Source organism: Sceloporus occidentalis, unplaced genomic scaffold (genome assembly GCF_023333645.1).
Source record: "Sceloporus occidentalis isolate IW3139 unplaced genomic scaffold, rSceOcc1.0.p SCAF_3, whole genome shotgun sequence".
In the NCBI taxonomy this organism is placed as follows: Eukaryota; Metazoa; Chordata; class Lepidosauria; order Squamata; family Phrynosomatidae; genus Sceloporus; species Sceloporus occidentalis.
In genome coordinates this window covers 68,186,087-68,213,897 of record NW_028316983.1, presented here as the reverse complement: position 1 = coordinate 68,213,897, position 27,811 = coordinate 68,186,087, and the positions used below count along the sequence as shown (strand labels likewise).

Below are 27,811 nucleotides of genomic sequence, written 5' to 3'. Positions count from 1 at the left end.
TAACTACTTCAGAATATCTATCTTCCAAATAAAACAGTGGGAGTTCCTGGTCAGCCTATCAGATTGTTGTCTTGTGGGAGGAACTTCATAAATATACAAGCTCAGTTTGGGGTAGGCTCAGTAAAACTGTGCTACCAAAAACAAGTTAAGCCTTCTCCACCTCTGTCATGGCCCCAGTACAAAATGAGGTCACCTGTGACTGCTGTTTTAAATAAAACAAAATGATACACACCAACAAAAGCAAAGTTGTGTTTAATGCAGATACTGGAAAAGTTAATCTTTTGGACTAGAACTCCTGGAATCTAGGAGCTTTAATCCAAAAAGTAACATTTCCAAATTCTTATCTGATATAATATTAAGCTTGGCTTAGTTTGTTCCTAGAATAGGGGATGAGAAACCTGTTGCTCTCCAGATGTTTTCCCACTGCATGTCCTGCCAACCCTATCCAATACAACCAATAAAGAGGGATCATGGGGGTTGCAGTCCAACACCATCTGGAGATACATGAACTGCCCATAAAAGAGCTGCAAGTTAGAGTTTGTTTGTAGCAGGAGGGACCATATTGAAAGGAGTGGCATATTTGTGCATAGAGGAGACCAAAGAGCAAACGGTGTGCCCCCTGCGTCATGAAACTATGGAGCTATGAGGAATATTAATTACTCCATGGCTTTTAGACGGCTTTCAGCTCTCCTTATTAAGGCTTCCTTGCACAGAGGGGGCAAAGTCTGAACTTGTAGCCATAGCATAGGCGTTGTTTCTTTCCTGGTCTTCTTCCTGATGTTTTGTCCAGCAGAGGAAGGTTCTGAGTCTGTGATTATTCTAGAGTAGCAACTCATCTCAACAACCCAGAGGGTAAGTTCCTACACTATAATCTCTTAATTTCCCAGTTCGACCAATTCATGTATCATACAGTGACAACCAATTCCAGTACCAGGGAGTTATGATTTGATTGAACTTTCCATGCTTTAGCAGCAAGGGTTCTCTTTGCAAAGTGTGTTGTAATATGGGGAGTGGGTATTCAGATGGGGAATCTAGGGACTTTAGACAAAGGGATATATTGGAATAGAAATCTGCAAGGTAGTGGGGTGTAAAATGTGTAAAATGCAGAACAAAACACATACCCTCCCCACACCACACCCTGCAGGAGCCAGAGTGATGCAATGGTCTGAGTGTTGGACTAGGACTCCAGGAGACCAGGCTTGGAATCTCTATTTGGCCATGGAAACTCACTAGGTGATCCTTGGCAAACCACATTTTCTTAGCCTAAAAGGAAAGCAAATCCTTTCTGAAGAAATCCTGCTAAGAAAATTCTGTGATAGATTTGTCTTAGGGTTACCATATGTCAGGAAACGAAGGCACACATAATAACATCATACTACATAATAGTAACAAAAATCCTACCATGCTTATTATGATTTTTGTTATTATTATGTACCATGAAGTTGGCTTCAGTTAATGGCAACCCTATAAATGAAAGCCCCCCCCCCCCCAAGAGACCACGTTATTAACAGCCCTACTCTTACTAATTCAGGCTTCATTGTTCCAATCCACTTATAATATGGTCTTCCTCTTTTCCTACTATCTTCACCTTTACCAGGCATTATTTTCTTTTCCAATTACTCATATCATCTTGTTATTTTTTTTTTAATCAGTTTAATCATTTTGGCTTCTTGGGAGAGTTTGGCTTAATTTGCTCTCAAACCCATTTGCGTGTGTGTGTGTGTGTGTGTGTGTGTGTGTGTGTGTGTGTGTCTTTTACAGCCCATGGCATTGGCAGAACTCTCTGTACTGTATATAAACATGAAATGGTGGATAGCACTTTATGTGTCTGATGAAGTGTGATATACCTCGTGAATGCTCATGCTATGATAAATTTCCTAATCTCTGAGGGACCAAAAGACTCTGTGTTGGTATGATTACATAACGAAAAAGCCTCCAAATATATGTGCCTTTCAAGCAAAGGGAAGTGGCACCTTCTGTCATAATCCAATCCCTGATAACAGGATGGATTTCTATCTCATTGGTAAAGTGTATCTGTTGTGTGCACAACAAGATCATAGGTTCAGTCCATGCCTTCTCCAGTTAGAAGATCAACTAACAGGCAAAGAGAACAGAACTGAGGCCCTAGAGAATTGCTGCAAGTCACACAGTTGATAATAGAGTCTAGCTAGACCAATAAATATGGTACAGGGCCCTTTCAAACTACACAATTGCTATGCTATTATTCTAGTTTAACTTCCATGGCACCATCCTATCGGATCCTGCGGCCTGTGAGCTCTCTGGTTGAGAATTCTAAAAATTCCCTTCCCTAAACTGCAGATCTCCAGATTCCTTAGGATGTTGCCATGGCAGTTAAAGTGGAATATAGTACTATAACTGTGCAGTGAGAAACGGACCATGGCAGTAAGTCTTATACAAACCTTTCTGGATAAAGGTATCCTAAAACCCATCGTTTCCTGGTGTCATATCACAGCTATTGGAATGTTGAGAAGGAACACATGCCTTGAAGCTAAAGGGGAACAGTAGTTGCTGTAAGGCAGATATTTGTGTAAATGAAAACACAAGACTACACTAGATAGAAATATTTGATCATCAGACAAATTCCAGAGGAGTCAACAATGTTAGCGATAGCCAATACACACAAAGAAACCTTAAAGCAGAAGGTCCCATTAATTATTTCAGTTGATTTGTATGCAGTTCTGCGAATGTTATAAAGCACAAAATACATACCTCATGATGGTACAAGATACTTCTATCTAAATTTTACAAATGTCATAAGTTATGTAATATCAGGACTCTAAAGCTAGGAATCACCCTGGCATAAAACAGCATCCTTAGTCTTAATACTGCAAATGGAGAGCATCCTTGGTCATTTTGGGGTTATACAGACCGACATTTTGTGCTGGCCTATAGGCGGAACCACAATGCAGCGTCTGCATGCTGGACACTGTAACTCCTCCCCCACTGCATCATGACACCGCACACTCTTCTAGACAGTGCACTACATCATAGCGCGGCCCTGGTGCTGCATCATCACGCCATGTGGTCACGGTTATGGTGCCCTTTAAAGGTTGCAAAAAGGAGCCAATTTTTCCAGCTCCTTTTTGTGCTGTCTAGAAGCTGTATCAGTGCCGCAGCATGTGGTTGCTGCAGCGCCAATCCAGCCAGTAAAGGGGTGGCTAGATGCCACCCATCTGTACAGCTCCCTCATCAGATGCATGAAGTGTTATGCTGTTGAGGGGCAGGAGATTGAAAACATGAGCCACTTATTTAACCCTTTTTAAACATTGGCCCCAATAAAAGGTGTAAGCCATCCCTTGCACTTGAATTTGTGACACTGCGCCTAAAAGGCTGTTGATGAAGTGGTCTATAGTCCACAAAAGCTTGTGCAAGTTAAAACTGCTTAGTCTTCAAGAAGGTATAGGACTTGTCAGTGTTCTTGCTGCAGAGGACTAAAATGTATATGCCACATATATCTAAGAATGGAAATTGTTAGAAAAGGCCCTGAAATACTGGACTGGCAGCCTGTGTCATAATCATACAAAAAGCTCGAATGTGTAGAAAATAAACACAGTGACTGTAACTGGTGACTAAGGAATATGTTGGGTGGAATCAAAGCTGCATCTGCACTGCAGAAATAATGCAGTTTGATACCACTTTAACTGCCATGGCTCAGTGTTATGGAATCATGGGACTTGTAGTTTGTTGTGGAACAAGAACTCTCTGAGAGAGAAGACTAAATATCGCATAAATCTACAAATCTCAGGATTTCATAGCATTGAGCCATCATGACAAGTAAAGTGGTGTCAAGCTGCATTATTTCTGTAGTGCAAATGCAGTCTGAAGTACAAGAAATGTGGAGATATTTTGTGGAGTTACAAGCAATATAAAAAAGAAAGCAAGACCATCCAGTGGCATTTAGTTTGTCCAGTCCACAACCCTAGCCATACAGGAATACACAGTTGTCTTCTTGGTCATTGTTTGCAGAGAAACAAAATAGGTATGACAGCTTCTCTCGAAAGACAGTTTTCCCAAGCTCCATTTAACCTAAATCACTTACAGACATCCAGTTTCTAATCTAGCAGTAGAAAGCAATAGAAATTACTAGAAAGATTCACATTGTCTTCTTTGAAATATTGACAACAGTAGCACTGCACTGCAGAAATTGACCTTCTGATTCAGCATTTTAGACAAAGATTTAATTATTTCCTCCAAAAATGTTGCCACTTTGGAACAACATAATCACATGGCAAGAATGAAAGCTTTCTCTCTGCATCCTCTCCAACAAAGTGGAGAAACAGAGTTGCTCATTCTGACTAACTTTAGGGGATTAAAGATATTCATGTTGACATTTTTGAAGGAAGTGGGCGAAGGATAGTTTGGAGACAAAATGAGGACTGGCTGAACCCAAGAGGTTGGCATAGTCAGGCATTTACCAACATCCATACTTCCAGCAAAAGTGAGTTTTCTGACCAGAACATGGGAAAAATACTTTTTAAATAACCCCCACCACCCCCACCAGCTGTACTCCAAAAAAGAAACTTCTCTAATCTCTGTTCCTGACCACTTCTACTGTTCCTCCTCCGTCTCCCTCTGGCCAAGAGGAAAATAGTAGGCAAGTAAGTGAAAAAAGAAAAAAGAAGCACCAGTAGCTTGTGAACAGCTTGGGATTGTGTTCAGACTGGACCCACTTCCCAGTATTGTTCCAGAGGAGGAGTAGACAAGCACAGAAGGGTAGTTGATTATCCTACTCCACATTGCTGCCACCATCAGGGTTGTCAGAGTGCAAACTGGAGATGACACTTATTGTGTAGAAGATGGAATTTCAGCTAGTGGTGCTTGACACATAACCAGGTAACAAGCAACACTGGCTGAAATTCCCACACGTCTACAACCCTCTCCAGTTTGCACTCTGGCAACCCTAGCTACCTGTACTCAGTTTCCTACTCATACCAGACTGTAAAAGAGTTAAAATATAATTAAACTATCAGTAGGATAGTTGATGAACATATTCTTTATCAAAGAAGAAATATAGTTTGTCCTCCATATCCAAGGATTCGTTATCCATGGATAATACAAAATATGGCAGCCAGACTGGTCGCAGGAAAATCTAGGTCCAACTGAATTATAAAGCCCTATATGGCTTGGGTCCAGTTTACTTGAAGGAGCACTTTCTCCCATATAATCCTTCCCGCACACCCAGGGCCTTTGGGAAGAACCTATTGCAGTCAAGAAAAACTAGACTAGTATAGTGACTTCCCAGAGGACCTTTTCAGTTGCTGCACCAAAAATTTGGAATGACCTGCTGGAGGAGATTCGCCAAATTATATATCTTGATGCTTTTAAAAAGGAGATAATAACAACTCTCTTCCGGCGGGCCTTCCCAGACTGACCTCTGCTTTGAACAGAATCAACTGCCCAAATTAATCAGCCCCTCTTTATTATTATTTTATGCTGAACTCTTTTAATTGATGTTATTCTAGCTTTATGCCTTTCATTGCTATTTTGTATTGATGGGAGGGAGGGTAGAAGGGGTTGGGGTGGTTAGGGGGGTTATTTTTGTTGTTATTTTTTGTATTTGTATTCTACCTCTGCTGTTTCCTGCCTCAATCCTCAATAGGGAGAAGTGGGATGATATTATTATTATTATTATTATTATTATTATTATTATTATTATTATTATTATTTCAACCATCTGTGGCTTGAAAATATTCCAAAAATATATATATTCCAGAAAGCAAATGTTTTGGAACACCATTTTATTTAATGAGACTTCAGGAATTCCTGGAGCCAAACCCCAATGGATACCGAGGGCTCACTGAGCAGACACATTATTTTCCCATTAACAATTCTATCCCTCCTTCTTGTCCCTCTCCTAACCAAAGGGACCTAAGGGTCACTCCAACCGTACCACAAACCCTGTCTCTGCTCCTGTGCAATGCCAGGTCTATTAAGAACAAGTCCCACATCATTTATGACCTGCTCGAGGACAACAATTGTGACCTGGCTTACATTACTGAGACCTGGCTTGGGCCTGAAGGGGAAGCTGTGTGGGCTCAGGCCCTACCTGCTGGGTACTCAGTGAAGGATCAGACCAGGTTAGGTGGGCGGGGGGGGGGGGGTTGCCTTGGTGCATAAGAACACTTTGTTCGCCAAACCTCCTATATCGAGTGTATTTACCTGACCCTGAGGGCCAAGGACAGTCTAGGGATTCTGTTGGTCTATCGGCCACCCCATGCGCTAACAGACTCCCTTAACGAGCTGACACAGTTGGTCTCGGAGCTGATGCTGGAGTCCCCCAGGCTTCTGGTCCTGGGAGATTTCAACATCCCCTTCGCGGCCAACTATGTTCCATCCGGTGCGGCTCGGGAATTCATGGATACCATGACAGCCATGGGCCTGTCTCAATTGGTCTCGGGTCCGACGCATTCTGCGGGTAATATACTCGATTTGGTCTTTTGCACGGACATGGAAATTCTGTGGGCGGAAATTACTAATATTTCCACCCTGTCATGGACGGACCATTTCCTGGTGGAGGCAAAAATCAAGGCATCTACCCAGATCCCTCCCGGGGGTGGCGGACCTATTAGAATGGTCCACTCTCGAAGGCTGATGGAACCCGAAAGGTTCCAAGAAGCCCTAGAGGGGTATATGGTTGGAAGTGACGGCGACACTGTTGATGCCCTGACCAACATCTGGGACACTGATCTCTCCAGGGCTATACACAGCATCGCTCCCAAGCATCCTCTCAGGCCTGCTTCCAAAAAGAAGCCCTGGTATACGGAAGACCTCCCGGCAAGGAAGCGGGTGCTGCGACGGCTAGAGCACGTCTGGCGGAAACACCAACGCTTACCCGACAAGGCTCTCCTAGACCATCTTTTGGAGAACTACGGAGAGGCGATACATGCAGCTAAGAACTCGTTCTATGCTGCACGTGTCGCGTCCACGGAGTCGCGTCCAGCAGAGTTGTTCAGGGTTGTGAGGGAGCGAACTCAGCTCCCTCCTGCCCCGAACCAGATCCTTGAACCTTCTAAGGCCTGCTGTGACCAATTTAACATCTTCTTCGTGGATAAAACCTCTCGGATAAGCGAAGGTCTTGATACCAGCATTAGAGCAGAATCCAGAGCAGAGGCATCCAGAGCTGCCGTGGACTCGATTATACTGGATCAGTTTGAGCCTGTTAGTACCGATGATGTGGACAAGATCCTTAGAAGTGTTAGGAAGACAACCTGCTCTCTTGATCCCTGTCCCTCGTGGTTAGCGGCCCAGGGAGGACCGGTAGTAACTGCAATGTTAACACCGGATTATCAATACATCTTTGAGGGAAGGGCAATTTTCAGCTAGTTTGAAATTGGCCATCGTAAAACCTTTGTTAAAGAAGCCCTCCCTCGACCCCCTGTTGCACAACAATTACCGGCCAGTCTCGCTGCTGCCATTTTTGGGGAAGGTGATCGAGAGGGCAGTTGCAATCCAGCTTCAATCGATCTTGGATGAAACGGATTATCTAGACCCATTTCAAACCAGTTTTTGGGCGGGCTATGGGGTTGAGACTGCCATGGTCGCCTTGGTCGATGATCTCCGTCTGGGCATGGACAGGGGTAGCGTGTCCCTGTTAGTGCTCTTGGACATCTCAGCGGCTTTCGATACCATAGACCATGGTATCCTTCTGGAGCGCCTGGTAGAGGTGGGAATTGGGGGCACTGTGCTCCAGTGGTTCCAATCCTACCTTTCCGGTAGGTTCCAGATGGTGCAGCTGGGGGACGTGTGCTCCGATAAGAGGGCCCTTACATCTGGGGTCCCTCAAGGAGCCATTCTGTCTCCCATGCTCTTTAACATTTACATGAAACCGCTGGGAGAGATCATCCGGAGTCATGGTGCGCGGGGTTATCAGTACGCTGATGACACCCAAATAATTTTCTCTATGTCTCCGACTGATGCAGTGACCAGGGATGGCATCTCTCCTCTCGTGGCCTGTCTGGAATCGGTAATGGGCTGGATGAGGGCAAACAGACTCAGCCTGAATCCAGAGAAAACGGAAGTACTCGTGATAGGTTCTCCCGGCCCAGGGATGGCGGTGGTTCCACCTGTCCTGAACGGGATCATGCTTCCTGTGAAGGACTCAGTACGCAGTCTGGGGGTGCTTATTGACTTGTCGCTCCATCTTACTTCTCAGGTGGATGCGATGGTCAAGAGCACCTGTTATCAGCTTCGACTGATACGCCAGCTGCGTCCCTACCTGGACCGGAGGGACCTTGAAACTGTAGTACACTCTCTGGTAACCTCTCGATTGGATTTCTGCAACGCGCTCTACATGGGGCAACCCTTGTACCATACCCGCAAGCTGCAATTAGTGCAGAATATGGCAGCACGACTGGTCACTGGTACTTCCAGAGCCAGTCATATAACACCTGTGCTTAAAGACCTTCATTGGCTGCCTATTCGCTTCCGGGCGCAATACAAGGTGTTGGTGATTACCTATAAAGCCCTAAATGGCTTGGTCCCAGGGTACCTGGAGGACCGCCTCTCTCCGTACAATCCGCCCCGCACACTCAGATCAACTGGGCAGCAAATATTAAGAGTTCCAAAGGCGAGACTAGTTACTACCACCAGGAGGGCCTTTACCACATTGGCCCCCAACCTCTGGAACTCGCTGCCCGCTGAGCTCCGCTCGGCCACCTCCCTGACCCAATTTAAGAAAGGGTTGAAAACATATCTTTTCGAGCGGGCTTACCCCTGACTTTATCCCCCGGTATATTTTCTAATCTCTGAGGGACCAAAAGGGCGGTATAGAAATAAACTTTTATTATTATTATTATTATTATTATTACTTACTGCTGACACATTTTGCTTGCCCAGCTGATTTTCAGTAACATGGAGGCTGGGGAATAAAACAGCCACCGTAACAGTAAAACAGCCACTGTCTGCTCTGCTTGCTGTCTGTGTTAAGGATGAGAAAGGAGGCAATAAGAAAGATGAAGAACCCCAGAGCCAGTGTGATGTAGTGGTCTGAGTGTTAGACTAGAACTCCATGAGCTGTTGTTGTTGTGTGCCTTCAAATTGCTTCCAGTTTATAGCAACCTTAAGGCAACCCTACCAATGGGTTTTCTTGGCAAGATTTGTTCAGAAAGAGTTTGTCTTTGCCTTCCTCTAGGGCTGAGAGAGTGTGATCTGCCCAAGGTCACCAATTGGGTTTCCATGGCCAAGCAGGGATTTGAACCCTGGTCTACAGATTTCTGCTCCAACAGTCAAACTACTACACCATGCTGGCTCCCAGAACTCCAAGAGACCATGGTTCAAGCCCTTGCCTGGCCATGGAAACCTTTGAGCACCCCACCCCACCCCCAAATGGTCACACTTTTTTTCAGCCTAAGAGGAAAGCAGTGGTAAAAACCTCCTCTGAACAAATCTTGCCAAGAAAACCCTATAATAGGGTGGATGTAAGTATTACATAACAACAACAAAGCAGTCACTGTATCCTAACTGGTCAAAACACTGAACCCTGAGATTCCATCCATCCCCAGAGGTGCAACTAGGACAGGACTCAGGGCTGATATGCAGGACCTCACAGTTGAGAGGGGGCCAAATGATCACCCAGAAAGCAGCAAGTGATAGGGTCAGAAGCAAACAGACCCAGTGCCAGCACTTTGGAGTGGCTTGGAGAGACTTAACACTGCTTCCTACAGCATCCTATTTTCATTATTATTTTAACAAATACATTATAGTTAGAGAGTTGCTGTCTGGCGATGTACCTTGTTACAGACACTCCATTGTACTGTGTTTTTTCATTGCAAAATAGGTTATCCTTCTCTACCACAAAATGGTGCTTATCTCTAAGTTCAGAATGACAGTTGCAGGAGAAGAAGATAAATGTTATATTCTGCAATGAAGTGGTACAAAACCATCTAAATCCATGGGGGTCTCAAACTATCTAGCAGCATGAATGCCTATCCGTGGTTATTGTGATGACATAGGTCATTAAATGAAATACTATATAATACAAATATAACAGTTGTACAGTATACCACACCCTACTACGTCTCTTCTACTGGCTGGGCTTCCTCTTTCTCACCTCCGTCCTTTAATCTCTGTCCAGCATTCAGCTGCACGCATTATCACATCCGCCCACTGCTCTGACCACATCTCTCCTGTGTTGGCATCCCTTCACTGGCTCCCCCTCCCTTTCTGCATTCAGTACAAGCTCCTGCTGTTGACATTTAAAGCCCTCCATGGACTGCCCCCTCCTTACTTATCAGACCTTCTTTCTCCTCACCTTCCCACTAGGGCCCTCTGTTCTGGTAGTCAAGGTCTGCTGTCCCAGCCCATGATTTCCTCTGCCCCATCTCGAATTCGCCCCTTTTCACTCGCTGCCCCTGACTCCTGGAACCTTCTTCCCCCACAAGCAAGAGCCATCACTTTTTTAACCAGCTTCAAAACTGAATTGAAGACCATCCTGTTCAGAGAAGCCTTCCCAGGCATTGCATAATTGTCACTTGCTATTTGATGTTCCTTTGTTGCCTGTTTTATTGAATCATTTCTTGTATTGCTATGTCCTCTCTCCAGTCCATCTCCCCTGATCCAGGCCTCGGAGGTAGATAAGAACTGTTGGCCCTCATCCCCTTCCCCTTCTCCTTTTGTGTCATGTCTTTTTAGATTGTAAGCCTTAGGGCAGGGAACCGTCCAATTAAAAAGATTGTATGTACAGCGCTGTGTAAATTTACAGCGCTTTATAAATAAAGGTTAATAATAATAATAATAATAATAATAATAATAATTTCACTCTCTCTTACACATAACTAAAACATTTTATTGAATTGATGTGAGCATCTACCTTGAATGTTAATGAATATATAATTTACAGGATCTGAGTTCAAGAAGATGGCAGATCCTTTCAGGCATAAGGAAGATGTTTATTACAGGTAGGTCCATGTAGCTCTTAAGAACCATCTACTTATGTCACAGGACTCTACCTGACACGAACAAAGTGTCCTTCATAATATAGACCATTTTGCACATGGTGAATTAACCTTTCTCCATCATGAAGATTTAGATTCTGCCAGCTCCAAGCCTTTAATTACTCAGCCTGGATTTTCTTATAGCTTGGAAACCAGCTTAGGTAGTCTTTTTGTGTCATAATCATAAAAGTGTGTGTGTGTGTGTTTTTTTTACCAGCATGCTTTTAGCATTTGCTATTCTCAGACTCAGGCCTGGTGCTATTTTAAAGCAAATGGAGAGGCTGTAATACACTATAAAATTGGGAGTTCTGTCACAATAGACATTTATCTAAATATAGCACTATTTGTTGTACTAGAAGGTGCTTGTTCCTCTCCAGTTAATCATGACGTACACAATATACCATCTGAATTTCAGCTCTGAATGTAAGAAAGAATGGTGTTTCAGGATGCTAAGGATATTCTACTTTACATTCAAAACTGGAATTCTGAAGGTATGCTCTATGAGCGTAGTCACAGAGGCAATAGAAAAGACTATCAAATCCATTCTGGCATGTGTTTTTATAGGTAAGAGTGTCACCTGAGAAAGTTCAATACACAGTGATTTGGCTGCCATAAAACTCTGTTACTGGACTGGTACTTAAGCTGGTACTTAAGGTATGGCATTTACACAGCTAGTTATGCCATTGCCTACTTATCACATCATATGAAAGATTTTTAAAAGAACTTCAAAACTATAGAGATTTTTTAAAAAAAACCTACTTATTTTTTGAATAATTTATATTTTCAGCTCTGCAATTGCTTATTATTTCTTTATTATAACCTATCTTTCTACCAAGAAGCCCAAGGTGCTGTGCATACTTCTTCTGCCTCATATTTTATCTTTCCAATAACCTGTGGGGTAAATTAGCTAGAGAAGTGGCAACTAAAGCCCAGTTTCATTTTATGAGCTTCACAGATGACTAGAGGTTGAGTAAAAGCTACAATATTAAAACCAGCAACAGTTCCACCTACCACAGGCCACCCCATTGCTGATTCTGTTTCAAAAAATCTAGAGCCAGATTAAGACAGATATGGCAGCTGTAGCTCAGGACAAAAGTTGTGGTCGGTGTGCAGTACAGCTCAATACATCAGCAAGAAAGGAATAAAGGAATTTAAAGTGTGTAATGAATATCTCCAGTGTTACTTTTTAGGACCACAACTCCAAGAATCCCACAGCCAGCATGGACCATAGACCAAAAACAGTAATTTCCCCAAGATCTGAAAATATGCAGAAATTTCAAAAACTAGGAGGCATGTCAGACTGATGTATCTTTTTGCATTCTCCACAGTGAAACTGAAAGCAGCTTCAAGAGAGCCAACAGCATGTCCAGGCCAAGTGGAAAGTCCATATACCGTAAGGCCAGCCTGCTCTTCCTTCTTTTGTCCCATATTTCCAGTGTTTCTGGTTTAATGAACTGTAATACCACCACTCAAAGTTTTCATCAGTGTTGCTGTTATTTGCTCTGAATTTCCATCATGGGGGGGGGGGGGGTGTTGTGTTAGCTGCCATCTGCAATTTCTCTATCTTTCACAGTGGTATCATAAGCAAGATTGGGGGAATACAAATCCCATAATTCCTTTTGTGTCATGTCTTTTTAGATTGTAAGCCCGAGGGCAGGGAACCTTCTAATTAAAAAGATTGTATGTACAGCGCTGTGTAAATATACAGCGCTCCATAAATAAAGGTTAATAATAATAAATAATAATAATCCCCTGATACCATCAGGCTCAGGGATTCTGGGAACAATAGCCTTTAACAGTAATTTTTCCAAGACTTGGTGAAGCATTTACACACTTCTGATCTGTTCTCTGTCACTGAAAAATAACAAAAATAATAAATTCAATATTTCCATATTAATTTTAATATTAATTCTTTTTATTAATTAATTACAATTTTAGATTGTAAGCCTGATGGTATCAGGGAACTGTCTTATTAAAAATAATCATTGTAAGCTGCTCTGATAGCTTTTAGGGCTGAAGGGCGGGGTATAAGTACTCTAATAAATAAATAAAATAAAATATGCTCTCCTATAAAAAAAAATTCAGGGCAGCATGCAATAAAATCAATTTCAATAATTTGAAACAATTTGAATGTTTAAAATAGTAAAAGAAAACTTACAGTCTAAAACCATGTTAGACTATATAACAATGTAAAGCAAATGAAAACAGTTAAACTATGTACAAGTACAGATTTGTTAAAATCATTAGACCCCAAAGACTTTAATAAAAAGCTATGGTTTAACTTGGCACCAAAATGTATTGCCCCTATTAGTGGGACACTGAGAAAGACCCCTCCAGCAGACCTAGGGCAGGCCTATATAAGAAGAAGTTATCCTTCAGATATCAAGACTGCATGCTATTTAAGGCTTTAAATGTTATCATCAGCAACTTGAATCTGGACCAGAAGTATATTGACAGCCAGTGAAGTTCTTTAAACATTTGTATTATATGGTTTCTGTACAATACAATATTCCAATAGGCAATCTAGTTGATGTGTATTACTGTAGCTGCAGCTTCCAAGACATCTTCAAGGGTAAACCCATACACAATGCATTGCAGTAACCTAAATGGGAAGATGCCAGTACTTGTCCAGGAGAAGCTATGGCTGGAGGACCAGCCAAATGTGGGGTACTTTGGTCACCTAGTGACAGATCTGGGAGTAGTCCCAGACTGTACACCTGATCTCTTGGGGAGATGTAATGCCATTTACCCAGTTCCTGGAGCTCAGAGCCACAAAAAGTTCCTTTGCAAGCTCTGCTGGCCACAATACCAGTTGCTAACAGGATTCTCTCCTGATTAATAGCCAAATCTAGAGGAATACTCTGCAATCCTGAATTCTCCTACAATTGCATCTGAAACTGGAGAGGGCCTCATACCTCAGGCAAAGACCTTTGATTCTTAGACATATTTGCAACTGTCCATATGGCACATCTAGCAATTTCAAGTTGCTTTTTTTCATCCCATCTACTCTCTTTTGTTCTTACAGGTCAGCGGAAGGAATACACTGAAGCTGTGATTAAGCAGCAACATGAATTTCAGCACCGGGTGGAGGTAGGAGAAACTTGGGGAGCACAAAATGTTTCATTCCTGTTTGTATAATTACAGTAGATACGTGGATATCAACCAAGGGGCAGAACCAAATTTATCTGAAAAACAAATAAGTGTGTCCTTAACTTGCAACCCCTTTAATTATAATTTGACCCTGTCAATTAAAATTTCTTCCACCAATTAATCAACTGAGTTTTGTTGATTAATCTACTAATCAAACTAATAAAAACTTACATCTCTCATTGAGAACCATACAATTTAATAGAAAGGCTAGAGTATAAGTGGGCTGTGTGTGCCCCATTTCTGCATTCTCCAATGTATCTATTGCAAAATTGAAATGGCATAATAGTAAGAAGTCCTCAGTTTTCTTTGGAAGGAAGGTGTTTAGAGATCATGCACTGTTTTAAGGGACACTCATGCTTACAGAGTCTAATACATCCCAGCACTGAATATAATTCTATGCAGTGCTCCTTGGTCCCTTGGTTCATGGGAACTCTGTACCCAAATTACCTCTGATAACAACTGAACACTGACTTTTGTCCTCAGCATCTTCTCACTTGCTATATTGATAGCAAAGAAATTAGCAGCGCAGAGAACTGTATTGACCGACTCAAGATGATGGATGCACAAGGCCAGGTTTGGGGACAAGATATGTTTTTGCAAGTGACATCTCAGAAGTTACTGCTGACAGACATTGAGGCAGAGGTGAGCAGAACTCATTTGTCCTATTTTGCACACAACACCATGGGGCAGTGGGACAACAAGCTATGATACTTAGTTGGGTGCTTATTTCCATTGGAATGAGCCTAGGACCCCTGGTTCTAAATTTCTGACCAGCTTAAGATATACACAAAGCTTAAAAGGGGGATGTGTGGATTTTTGGGACTAAAATTCCAAGAATCCTGCAACCAGCATGGGCAACTCAGCATAGCCAATCCTAACTGACTGCTGATTTTGTCCTTTACCTACAGGAAGAACTGGACAGCTTCCCCTTGGAATGGATCCAGAACTGCACCTATTTCCTTGATAGCTGCATCTACAACTCCATCTTGGCCATCACTGTGAAAGAACTGGACCTGCGCAGGACCAGTATCCTGCTCTTTCAGTGTGAAGAGATTGGAGTGAGCACTTCTAGGAGCCAGAGAGGGGGATGGGGAAAAACAGGCGTTGTTGGAAATGGGGAAGAGGGAAACTGCATCTTCACATTCAGTACATGATTGCACTTAATGTGCAATCTAGTCTTTTTAATAGTGTATCATACTGAGTCCCAATTGGGATGCTAGAAGGCTTAACCTCATTCCCATACACACCTCTACACTGCAATCTTGACTAGAGTTCCACCCCAATGCTGCTATTTGCCAGCTTCCCTGTTGTGGCAAATAGCCAGCAGAGGGGAATTTTCACCAGGCTTAAAGGAGGAGTGTGGCCCAGTCCTGATTGTTCCATTCACGAACATCTACAATTTTAAAAATGTGTAGTTTTTGTCCTCATTATCTCTCTGTGTGAGAGTGTAAGTGTGTTTGTGTGTGTGTGAGAGAGAGAGAGATGACAAGCAGACAGACAGATTGAGGAGGAGGAGGAGAAGGAGGAGGAGGAGGAGGAGGAGGAGGAAAATTGGTTGTGTTGGTCTGACAGAGTATATAGATGAATGAGAGAAAGAAAATAGGAAGCTGCCTCTTGATAATGACAACTAGATCATCTAGCCCTAACTCTGAATGGTAGCAGCTCTCTGAGGTTTCCAGCTGGATTCTTTCCTAGTCCAACCTGGAGATCCTTGGTATTTTCTGGCACCCTTCAATGTTAATCCCTAATAAAGCAGGCCCACTGAAATAAATGAAACTTCTGTTCCTTCTGACTAAGGCTGCATCTACACTGCAGAATTAATGCACATTGACACCACTTCAACTGCCATGGTTCAGTGCTACAAAATTCTGTAATTTATAGTTTTGTGAGCTATTTGGCCTTCTCTGTCACCGTAACAAGCTACAAATCCCAGGTTTCCGTATGATAAAGCAATGTCAAACTGCATTAATTGACTCCATTTCAATCAGTCTACTCTAGCCCTCAGTTTCCTCTGTGTACTTCTGACAGGATTGTTTAAATATGTAGCTAAATTCTGACCAGCTGTGAGCTAAAAGGACTTATGCAATTTAATAGCAAACATCTTCCCAAGGGGTTGAGGTCTATGCAGGTCAAAACATTTATTCCTACTGCTGTTGTCACAGGAACTGAGGATGTGGCAACCCCCTCTCAGGCTTTGCCCAAAGTCAGGAATACAGGAAGTTATTTGCAGAGGTATGCTGGTAAATTTGAGTGAACAAAAGTGAAAAGTGGTAGATCTCCAGCACTTCTCCTTCCTGTTTAGGCTGAGCTGTTGAAAACCAAACTGGAGAAGCTGATTGAGGATTGGAGGCAGAATCAGGACATGCACAGGTAACAAGAGAATTTGGGACCTTGTATACTGAAATTCTAATCTTTCTCCTCTAGAAACCTGCTAGATTTTAAATCTCATGTAACAATTCCTAATATAGAACGTCTGGTTTAAAAGAGAGTTCCAAAACCTTGAAATCCCATTCAGATTTACAGACCACCCTCAAGCGGCCGTTTTCCCGCCGCCGCCATTCGCTGCGGAGGGAAGCCCCAGCAGCCAGACCGTGAGGCTTCCCGGCGCAGTGAAAAAGGAGCACCGAAATGGCGCTCCTTTTCAAAACGTGGAAGTGGCGCCGCGAGGGACAAAGTGCACCCTCGCAGCGTCACTTCCACCGTGACACGTCTGGATGCTATGCGTCCAAGATGTCAAAATGGCGGTGCCCATGTGGATGGGCGCTGCCATTTACGACGCGCTCTGCGCGTACTACGGAGAAGGGCCGTAAGGAAGGTAAGACCCTTCCTAACCCTAATATGGCCTTTCCTAACCCTAGTACGCGCAGAGCGCGTACTTTATGGAGGTCTGTAACCCACCCGAGTATCCCAGACACACACAAAAGTGTATTCTTTCTCTTTCTACCACTTAGGACCTAACAAAGAGGTAGACAACATGTGGGCCCTTAGATGTTGTTACATTGCAACTCCTATCATTCCTCTCCTTTATCTATGCTGGCTAGTGCTGAAAATAGTTGCAGTTCAACCAGTGGCGTCACTAGGATTGGCATCGCCCGGTGAAGTAACTCATGGTTCCACCACCACCCCCATTGACCTCCTCCCATAACACACCATAAAGAATCCTTAATAATGTTTTTGTACTAATGTTAGTCATAATTTCCATATATCACTTAACATAATGGTAATAATTGTGACATAAAACATAAGCAAAAGTAAAATTATACCTTTTAATTACAATATCATAGACACAGCCTAAGTGTATTTACATGTACCTAGTTTCATGTGATTAAAGTGAAAAATTGGTAAAATGTGATGTTTTTAAACAAAAGTTTTTAAAAATGAAAAAAATATTTAAAAAATTAAAAAATAAAATTAGAAATTAGAAAAAAAATTAAAACCTGGGGCTTCTCCTTTCTCCTCCCACTAATCCTCACCCCACTCACACCATCTTTTTAGCATTTTAAAGAGATACAGATAAATGCCACAGCTCATTTCAGCCCAAAAATGGATGTTTGAGCAGCAATGGTGTCACCCTCCTGAGGGTGTCACATGGTGCAGTCCACACCCCCTGCACCTTCCTAGTGATACCATTGAATTCAACACATGGAGGAGTACATTATCTGCTGATAGTCAAATCACAGGCTGTGGAATCCCTCCTACTTTCACTGAAAGATATCCTTAGCACAGCTTGAAAGAATTATCTTCTTAGACTACAATTCTCAGAATCCTTATCTAGCATGGTCACTGACTATGCTGGCTGGGGGATTCTGGAAGCTTTAGTCCAAAAAGTATTTCCTCAAGTTTTGGAATATGTACGCATGACATCTTTTTCCTTCATGTCCATGAGGATGAGTTTAACCAAACATATCAGAAGAGGTTCCACCAATATTGTAACGTGAAACCCTACAACCTGGAATTGAAGATCAGAACTTGATTATCTATAGATGTCTCTCCTCTCCCTGCCCAAAATTCCTTTCTTAAAGCACTTTTTCTTAATTTCTTTGTCAGAAGCAACCTGGAGAATGTGTTGCATCAACGGAGCCAAGCATCATTTAATGGCAAAGTTCCAGGGATTCCCCAGGAAAAAAGAAAAGGAGGGCTGGACCATCCTACTTCCCTAACAGAAGCACCTTTGCAGAGGCAGGAACTGCATCCTTGGAAAACTAGCTCAGCCTTCATGGACCACAATACTGGTGATCACAAAGTCTCCCATGTAATATAAGACAACGCTAGTGTCTCCCATTACTCAGATGTATCAGGAAATGGGTTCAGGATACATAATGGCTGGACATATGCAAGATTAAGTTGTGTTATGCATGCAAAGTATTTTTATTAGTCAGTGTACAACAGCCATAGCCAGTTGATGGGGATAGAAGCAGAGGTTCACATGTGAAAATGTTGTGCCTATGGATATACATGAACATATATGCAAATGCACAATTGTTCTTCATGGATAGTACTACAATGGTGGTATGTACTGAGATGCTAGCACAGTGTAACTCGGCTGACAATAATTTGTACTATGTTTCAACAATTCACTGATAAAGAAGTCAGTGACAGCGTTTCTTGGAATATCACAATATCCCCACAAGTTTGGGGGGAGTGATATACTTGTTTAGACTGTAACCCTCAGAACTGGCCACCTATGGTGGCCAGGAGGATTCTAAGAATTGTGGTCCAAAGGAGTAAATTTTTCAAGGTCTGGATCAGAATTACTTGGGCATTTAGCATTGGGGTGGGGTATTTGAATGGAAACCACTCGTGCTGTGGCCCATCCATTATTAATTGGGGTGTTCAATCATTGCAGAAGCCAAAGACCCACTTGGCCAACAGAAGCAGAAAGATGGGCGAATGTGGGAAGATCCTGGGCCTCCTCAAGTGATGCAGGGCATTGATGAAAATACTGTAAGTACTTTTGGTTCTTTCCTGGATAGCAGCTTCAGCTAGTACTCAAGGTGTCTTTCTGCATTAATATTGCTAGACTGTGGGAGCCTGGAATGCTGAAGATAACTGTCTGAGTAAGTACAGAGCAGAACTTTGTGGCCTAGGAAGCTGATGTGGGAGGAGAGAGAAGAAATGCCCCTTTGGTTGAGTCACCAGATTGGCTGCTTTGAACAACACAGGATGCAGCCTTTTGAGGTCACAAGGATAGCCTTGAATCTAATTTGCAGGGACCTCACAGCTGTTTTCAAGGTTGGGGTATCAAGACTGTCAGGGTCTGGCATGGCTGCTGGATGATTTAAAAAGGGAGGTAACCCCCTATCTGGCTTGCTCAGCAGCCGTGCCAGTCCCACCGGGTGACCCACCCCACCAGGTATACACCCTGCCTCCGGATGTCATCCAGTGTGGTCCACATCCCTCACACCCATCAAGTGACACCCCTGCACTTAACAAGAGACCACCAGCACACATCCTATTCTTGTTCTTCTTCTAGGCACAGGATATCCTCAACCATGTCTTGGATGACATTGAAATCTTTGTAGGGAAGCTAGAGAAGGCAAGTGGCTCTCTGAATAACAACAAGAAGAAAAAGTCAAAGAAGAAAAATCAAGAGAACAAAGGTGAGTAAGGGTTTAAAAAAGGCAATCATGAGTTCCCAGAAGGAAGCCTTTAGAAAACCAGCCTCCACTCAAGATAAAGTCAAATGAAGGAGCAAAAGATATAGAAGCTGTTCACTGTGTTGTGTGTCTTCAAGTCATTTCTAACTTATGACAAGCTTAAGGAGAACCTATCATGGGATTTTCTTGGCAAGATTTGTTCAGAGGAGGTTTGTCATTGCCTTCCCCTGAGGCTGAGAGCATGTGACTTGCTCAAGGCCACCCAGCAGGTTTCATAGCTGAGCTGGGAATCGAACTCTGGTCTCCAGAGTTGTAGTCCAACAGTCAAATTGCACCATATAGTCATTCAATAACAAGCAGCGTTCTTTTGATCAGGGTGTCCATGAGGTCCTGGAAGTTGTATAAGCAGCCCACTGTAATTAATCATGCCATGGGGAAGCTCTGCTTTCTTTACAGTTTCATGAGCCGGTTGCTGGGTTACATTCTTTCTTATCTACACTTTACAACACTAACAGTCCCAGATTGCACTAGCTAGGAGGCGAAAAGGTGAAAAGAACTGTTTGTATCAAACAGACTCAGAGCACTGAGATAAATGTTGAATTCATTAAGGAGGAAGATGTCATGTATCCATAGAGGGATCAGAGTTTTTTGTAAGCAGAGATTATAGTATTGCTGATGTGATGCTCTGGATTTGATCATGTTAATTTCAGGACATTTGGAAAATTTTTGAAATAATAGTTAATAAAATCAATAAAAAGGTCTTAGATACTCTGGAATCAGTGTACCATTAGGCAGACAGAGGCATTCACTGTAGGCAAGACTATGGATGTTAGGGTATTAAAATTTTTATTATACATTTTTTTTTTAAAAAAAGAGTGTCTTTCTAAAAAAAAAATCTGATTTGCTGGTAGGGTGCCACTTGGTGCTCTGCTTCAGGTAGCAAAATTTCTTGGGCTACTCCTGTTTCTATAATCATCATCATCATCATCATCATCATCATCATCATCATCATCATCCAATTTAATTCCAATGCACTCAATCTGACCAACCAACTTGGGCTAAACTAAGACACAAGAAAGAAGCTTTTGTGATCCACAGCATGATAAGAGTCAAGTTGCTCTGTGATGCTGTGATCATACAAACAATCCACAGTTATGACTTGAGTTCCTAGTTCTATGCCACTTTGCAGATCTAGTTACATAAGTAAGAAAAGCTGGCTGGGTGGTTTTGGGAGCTGTAGACCATAACTGCAACCTCATGGAGACTTATGCTGGGAGCCAGAGGTTATGCCAGTTTAAATACTTTTTGAGATGCTGCATGACATTTCACCTATGCAGTGCCAGCTGGATATTTGCCAGACATTATTCTGTCTTCCAAACCAAAACAGCATAGTGTGTGTGCACAGGGAGATCTTTGTTGCCGTGTTAAAGTCATTGCCATCCTGGACCTCCTTATAAGTCTGCTGGCACCAATTTATGCTCCATAAGCTTTAAATAGGATCTCAGCCCATTAATGTAACTTCATTATGCTCTGGAGTCAAGTCCCATCTAGTCCAGCATCCCATTTTGTACAGTGGGCAAACCTTTGTGAAATCCACTACCTGTTTGAAGTCAATAGCTCTCTCCTGTTTTAATGCCCCACCAGTGACATAAAGGTAAAGATAAAGGTTTCCCCTTTGACAAATTTCTCTAGTCATGTCTGACTGTAGGGGGTGCTTCTCATCTCTGTTACTAAGCTGAGTGAGCCAGCCTTGTCAAAGACACCAACATGGTCATGACTAAATGTCAAGGCACATGGAACACTGTTACCTTCCCACTGAAGTGGTACCTATTTATCTACTTGCACTTTCACATGTGTTCAGACTGCTAGATTAACAGAAGCTGGGACTAGTGCTGAGAGCTCACTCTGTCACGTGGCACTTGGGTCTCAAATTGCCCACCTGCCAACCTCGCGATTGTCAGAGTCGGTGACTTAACCACAAAGCCACCACATTCCTTGTATAGAAATATATAAAGCTCCCAAAATTATGACAAATAGACTGTGAAGGCCTCCATGATTTGATCTAATCTTCCAAAGGCCATCATCACACCCCGTACCACCTAATTCCATGCATACATTAGGTGTGCAATATGCTGAGAAGCAGTTTTGCTTGTCCATCCCTGATCATCTGCCAGTCAGTTGTCTGGAATAGTCAAAGTTCTAGTATTACAATATATACACAATATTACTAGTTTTAGTTTCAGTGCCCTTTGACTTTTTTACAACATCTGCACACTGACTTGACATTTTCATGACCACTATGATCTCCAGCTCCATTGTGCCTAGGCTCAGCAGCTGAACAAAGGTCCTCCCTCCATCCCAAATGCTACTGCTGTGGCCTCTTAAGGTAGGTACAGCTCCATTGTACCTAGGCTCAGCAACTGATTAAAGGCTTTCCCTCCATCCCAGTTGCCACTGCTATGGCCTGAGAGGGAGAGAAAAGCAGCCATCCTCTGCCGAATTTAATCCACTCCTTCACTGCCATCCCTTTTTCCTTTTATGTTGTTTTATTTTAGATTGTAAGCCTGAGGACAGACAACTGTCAAATTAACAATTCTAACTATTCATGTAAGGCATCATGTATACTGATGGCACTATATAAATAGGTGGTGGTGGTAAGCTCAATTTTCTTATTAGCTGTTTCAACCCCCAACAGTACAGGATCCCCCTTCACAGATAAAAAAAAAATGTAGAACCTTAAGTCCCATTGTTCCCTATGACAGCATGATGTGCATGCTGCTGATAGTGTGACCATGTGCATGTGCCTCCATTAAGAACAATGGAGCTTGCCATCTGTAGAAGCTCAAATCTGCAGGTAGCAAGGCTGTGGATAATGAGACCCCACTGTATATTGTTTGTCACAATCTATATCACTTTGCACTTACCGAACTGTACCACATTTGCTCATTCAACCAAAAGTATTGACCCTCTCCTTCAGCAAGTTAAACAAGAATTTTTGGATTTAAGATGCCTTTGGACTAGTAGGATTAAATCAGTTTCTGTTAATGCTATAATCCAGTGGTTTTATCTTAACTGGACAATTGATGAGAGCTGCAATTGTGTGTACACATTGACACAATGGGGGTTTTTTTGTACTGTATACATAGTTTTATGAAATTGTCCAGAATTTCTCTGGCTAGAGCGGCTACTTGCTTATAGTTCTGGAATGGGCAGCTGACTAACCTCTCATTATCTCTCTGATTCTGCAGCACTGCCTCCAAAGCCTGAGTTTGAAGAGTGTTTCCAGAAGATCAAGTATAGCTTCAATTTGCTAGTAGGTCTCTTGACCACCTATGTGACCTTGGTAGAAATGTCTCCACTGCCAGCAGAGTTGGCTGCATCTCTTAGGGGAAGCCTTTTCTCCCCAGTTTCCATAGCACAGAGCATCTAGGTCAGAAACACAAAGGTTCCATTGTGTCAACCTATTGCTCCTATTCATTGAATTTATTCTGGATTTAATTTGGAAATATTTTCCCCATCCCACACTCAAGAGTGTAGAATTAGGGATGTGGAGACAAGGAAGAAGGAGCATAAAGTAACCCTGTATGTTGAATGCTATATGGAAATAGGTAGAGAAACCAATGTTATGGTGTGTCTTTTTTCCTCATGCTTTTCAAACAAAAATTATCTCCTAAAGCAACTCATAGCAATTAAAATTCAATGCACAATGCTGCTGGCAAACACTGTCCATAAATGACACAAATTCTTCCTTTAGAAACAAGATGAGATGCTGCTCTTGTAATTAGCAATGGATGGATGGATTTTTAAAACTAAATAACAGGCACAGAAGGACTAAACAAAGTTTGAAGAAGCTTTAACTCTTCACCCCTATTTTGGTTGGAACCAGACCCCCCATACCTCCTACTTGCACCCATTGCGGCCAATAGAGGCAATTCTTGCCATGAAAACGGAAGATGGAGTGGGTCCAGACTGGATCAAGAATGCAGCAATGGGGAAAAGGATTAAAGTCTTTCTACCCCTCTGTGGCTCATCCACGTTAACAAAACATTAATATTTGATGGGAATTAATTGTACTTATCAGGATTTTAAAAACATATCCATACACAGTACCTCCAATCCTGGTCTATTTCTCATGAATTTCTGGGATTAGCCATGATTTTTTAAATTCATGGCAGGATATGGTTTTTCTCTGTCCCAGGAGTTTCCAATACAAGCTTTGGTAAATATCACTCATCTACATCCATTGTCTTTGTTCCACTGATTATATTTTGGGGCAGTCCCAGTCATGATGTGTTGAACGAGGGTGTGATTTTCACCAGATAGATCAGGGGTAGGCAACCGGATGCGGCCCGGCGAGGCCTTGGGACCGGCCCCAGCCCGGTCCTGCCGCCGATTGCCGCCGGGGCCTTTGGCCTCTCGCGTGCAGGGGCAAGGGGGGCAATTGTCTATAGATGCCTCAGAAACATGCATTTATATTAACATTTTTTTAAAAATCAGCAAAAATTTTTGCGTGTCCTCCACTTTTTAAAAAAAAAGTGTCCACCATTTGAAAATGTTGTCCTACATTTGTCTCGGTTTATTTATTTATTTAATTTTTTTTTTAAATTATTTAATTATTTATTTTTTGGCTTCGGCCCCCCCAGTTGTCTGAGGGACAGCAACCCGGCCCCCGGCTCAAAAAGGTTGCCTACCCCTGAGATAGATTTTCCTTTCACCTTCCTTTCCTCATTACATTTCAATTTACCAGACTGAATGTTTTCTCTCTCCCGCCCTTCATTTACAATTTACAGTTATTATTCCAGTTCTAAAGTGGTGTAGCACTTTAGCACTATGACTGTAAAAAATAAGCCATGGTATGTGGATATTGGAGGAGTTCATAAAAATGTTGACAGTGAGGGAAAGTTAAGCACATCTCAAGAAGGAAAAAAAGACTGAATGATACCCCAGTATATTTAGGAAATAATTGGAAATGGGAACAAGAACAGGGAGTGAAATTCAGAAATAGACTAGCCCAACATTTACTGGGAATGATTGACCCATCTGGAGGAAGCCTGTGCCAGAGCCCCAATCTAGATTAGCCCTCAAGTCTCATATTTATTTCTGAAAGCCATTCATTTCTGCTCTGCCATTTCTAACAGCTTGAATAGCATCTAGTCTGGTGCTAAGATTGCAACTTCACCTAAGTGGCACAATGGCTGGCGTCCTGTTTGGCAGTTAGGATATCACAACCTGGATTTATGATATCTCAACTGCTAGGGATTCACCTTTACAGTCATTAACAACTGAACATGAGCCCCAAAAACTATCTTCACAGCCTGGAAGTGTCCTGACTGAAGCGCTTCCAAGACATTGGAGATCAAAACCCGGGATAAGCAATAGTGGCAGGACTCAGAGGGGTCTCTCTAGTTACTTGTTCTCAAGGCACCTCACAACTGGGAGCAAACTGTGGACATATTTTGCCAGCACTCTGATCTCCAGCACCTCAGAAATGCTTTAGCTGGTGTGCTCCTGGACAGCAAAGATAAATTGGGAGGGGGCTCATCAGTTATAAGTATGACAATGCAGCTCCTTCAATGTAGATACAATGATGATACAGGCCATCATCATTTCTTCTGGGCCCTGGGATTGCAACAAGTTATTATCATTTCCCTCTCTGCTGATTTTCCAGTGCTTGGGGGGGGGGGGGGGGGACCAACAATATATATAAATAAATCAGTAAAAGAATAACTTCCCCACCTCTATCTGCTCCTTCCCCCCGCCCCCCGGGAGGTATAGAAGGTTAGAAGCAGAAATTTAGAACAGAAAGAGTTAAGATGCCACTTTTCTTGTTTGTTTTAATTTTCAAAATGCATTAGCAAGACTTTATTCAAGAAAGAAAGAAAGAAAGAAAGAAAAAAAGAAAGAAAGAAAGAAAGAAAGTCCAGCTGTGTTTTCAGCTATATAACAAGTGACAGTTAAAACCTGGTCAGTGCCAATATGATAATTTGGGAGGCTACCTATTCCATAATCTCCCACCTGTTGTGAACTTGGTCTTTTGTTTCTGCTTTGGAAAAATCAGATGCATGGCCACCACCAAACAACTGTTGAGCAAAGCACAGGGCTACTAGTGTTTAAATAGTTAACCAAGCAAAAGTCCCAATCCACTATACAGTTAGGTGGATTCTGGCTAGCTGAATTAAATTTGCTCCATATAGTCCCAGGAGAAGCAGGGTAGCAAGAGGTTTCTACATGTCTGTTACTCATGAACTGACAAAAGATTTGCATAATCTTTGGCTCAAAGTTCAGTAATACAAACATGGGTCTGTCAAAGGATTTGCGTCCTTTGTCCTCTAGCCTGTCCATTAATTAATTACAAAATTGCAGAATGATGAAGGGTGAGGGCTGCCTGCCTTTTCTGTTCTATTTTGTTTCTGCAGGCAAAGCTTGAACCAGTCATAAACCAGCTAAGTGCTCCAGAACTGGCTCATCTCATCTTTTCAACTTTATCAACCGTAAGCATTGTAGCCAACAAAGACACTTGTTCACTTTTTCTGACCATCTACTTTTTCCATTAAATCCCCACTCAAACTTGTAAATGTTACTTTGTTTACAACAGCTCTATGGCCTAAATCCTATTGCTAGTCCCAATTAGTATAGATATATTGAATCAATGGTAATTTATGTAAATTTTGATTAAACAGTCTAATTGTTTGATTCAATTGTAAGTGGAATCAAAGTGCTATAACTATGTAGTATGAAAGAACCTCTACATTTGAAACAGAGATAAAGCCCCTCTCCAGAGTATAGCAGATGACCTGAGTATGAAAAGGTTGTTAGTTTCCATGAATTGTATGTGCTATTATTTAGCAGATTTTGTCCAATTGTCCCTGGACCGATCTGGCCTCTACAGTGGTCTCACCTTTGCTGAGTCCTGAAGGTATTAACCTGCTCAGGCGCTCCTTGAATTATGATGAGCAACTTATTTGGAAGGATTTGGGAGCTGCTTGGAATCTCACAAGGTGAGAGTGATGCCAAAAGGGAAGGCAATGTGTGCAAATTAAATTTGACAGCTGAGCAGGAAAGAGTATATGCTACTTACATACTTCATGAAATCAGGAAGCATGATGCCCTCACTTGAGATACTTTTAGGCAACTGTTAAACAGGATTGGCCCAAGACATTTTACTACTTGAGACAAAGAACAAGATGGTGCTCTCTCCCTACATCATATATAATGGACAGTTCAATCTTCTTCCAACACTGCCAGCAGGATACCATCTTCCGTCACACCAGAAAGTAACAGATTAGTCTAGGGAACTGAGAGTAACCCATGTAGTGTATGAGTCAATCCTCTAACACTTTATTCCCACTTCAGTGTGCCTTTTGCTAGAACCAACCGTGTGAGGTCATTACCAGACGAAGAAAAAAGCCCTAGGCTGAAATTTTAGATCAGCTACTTAGTTAAATATTTCTGGTTTCATAGGAGTGGGGTGGGAATGTCTCTCTTCCCTGATTGATGGGAGAACAAATCCCTGTTGCTTGTAGTGGCTGATGCCTGGTATGTTACTTTTGGGGGCATACTTAACTTTAGTGGTATCTTCTGGCCTGCCTCTCTCCCAATCCTGAACTACCGAAGATTTGTTCTCCTATCAATCAGGGCAGAGTGACATTTCCACCCCACTCCCATGAATGACCTCTGGTACAACAGACAGAAGCAAGATACTTGCATGCAGTTCCTCCTCACATTGGAGACTGCTGACAGGAATGGGTGGAAACATCTGTCTGCTGTGCCAGAATTGACAGGAAAACCCCATCATTCCCAGTGGTTGATGCCTGGTATGTTACTTTTGGTGGACTTTATAACTATCCCTGCATATTCCCTACACTATTGAATACATTGGGGTTGTGAATATGAATCAGTTACAAATGCATAACTCTACTTTTATATATTGTTTGCTTTCAAGCCATTTCCAACTTATGGCAAACCTATCACAGGATTTAATTGGCAAGATTTTGTTCAGAGGAAGTTTGCCATTGTCATCCTCTGAGACTGAGGGAGTGTGACTTGCTTAAAGTCACCCAGTATTTATATGGCTTAGGTGGAATTTGAACCTTGGCCTTCAGAGTCATAGTC

General features: G+C 42.4%; 1 protein-coding gene across 2 annotated transcripts in view; it reads left to right on the top strand.

Annotated features, from left to right (window-relative positions):
- Positions 1-471: 471 nt before the first annotated feature.
- EPS8L3 (EPS8 signaling adaptor L3) overlaps positions 472-27,811 on the top strand; it is a 36,875-nt gene continuing 9,535 nt past the window's right edge. The window contains exons 1-13 of one of the 2 annotated variants that reach the window (XM_089518624.1): positions 472-852; positions 10,859-10,916; positions 12,281-12,345; positions 13,978-14,042; positions 14,586-14,744; positions 15,011-15,160; positions 16,405-16,472; positions 18,150-18,334; positions 18,949-19,046; positions 19,576-19,702; positions 22,948-23,012; positions 26,116-26,190; positions 26,549-26,697. In XM_089518624.1, coding sequence (XP_089374750.1) covers positions 10,876-10,916; positions 12,281-12,345; positions 13,978-14,042; positions 14,586-14,744; positions 15,011-15,160; positions 16,405-16,472; positions 18,150-18,334; positions 18,949-19,046; positions 19,576-19,702; positions 22,948-23,012; positions 26,116-26,190; positions 26,549-26,697 — 1,247 coding nt within the window. In that variant the 5' untranslated portion in view covers positions 472-852; positions 10,859-10,875. Of the gene's footprint in view, positions 853-10,858; positions 10,917-12,280; positions 12,346-13,977; positions 14,043-14,585; positions 14,745-15,010; positions 15,161-16,404; positions 16,473-18,149; positions 18,335-18,948; positions 19,047-19,575; positions 19,703-22,947; positions 23,013-26,115; positions 26,191-26,545; positions 26,698-27,811 lie in introns of both variants that reach the window. The other variant, XM_089518623.1, reaches the window with a different exon arrangement.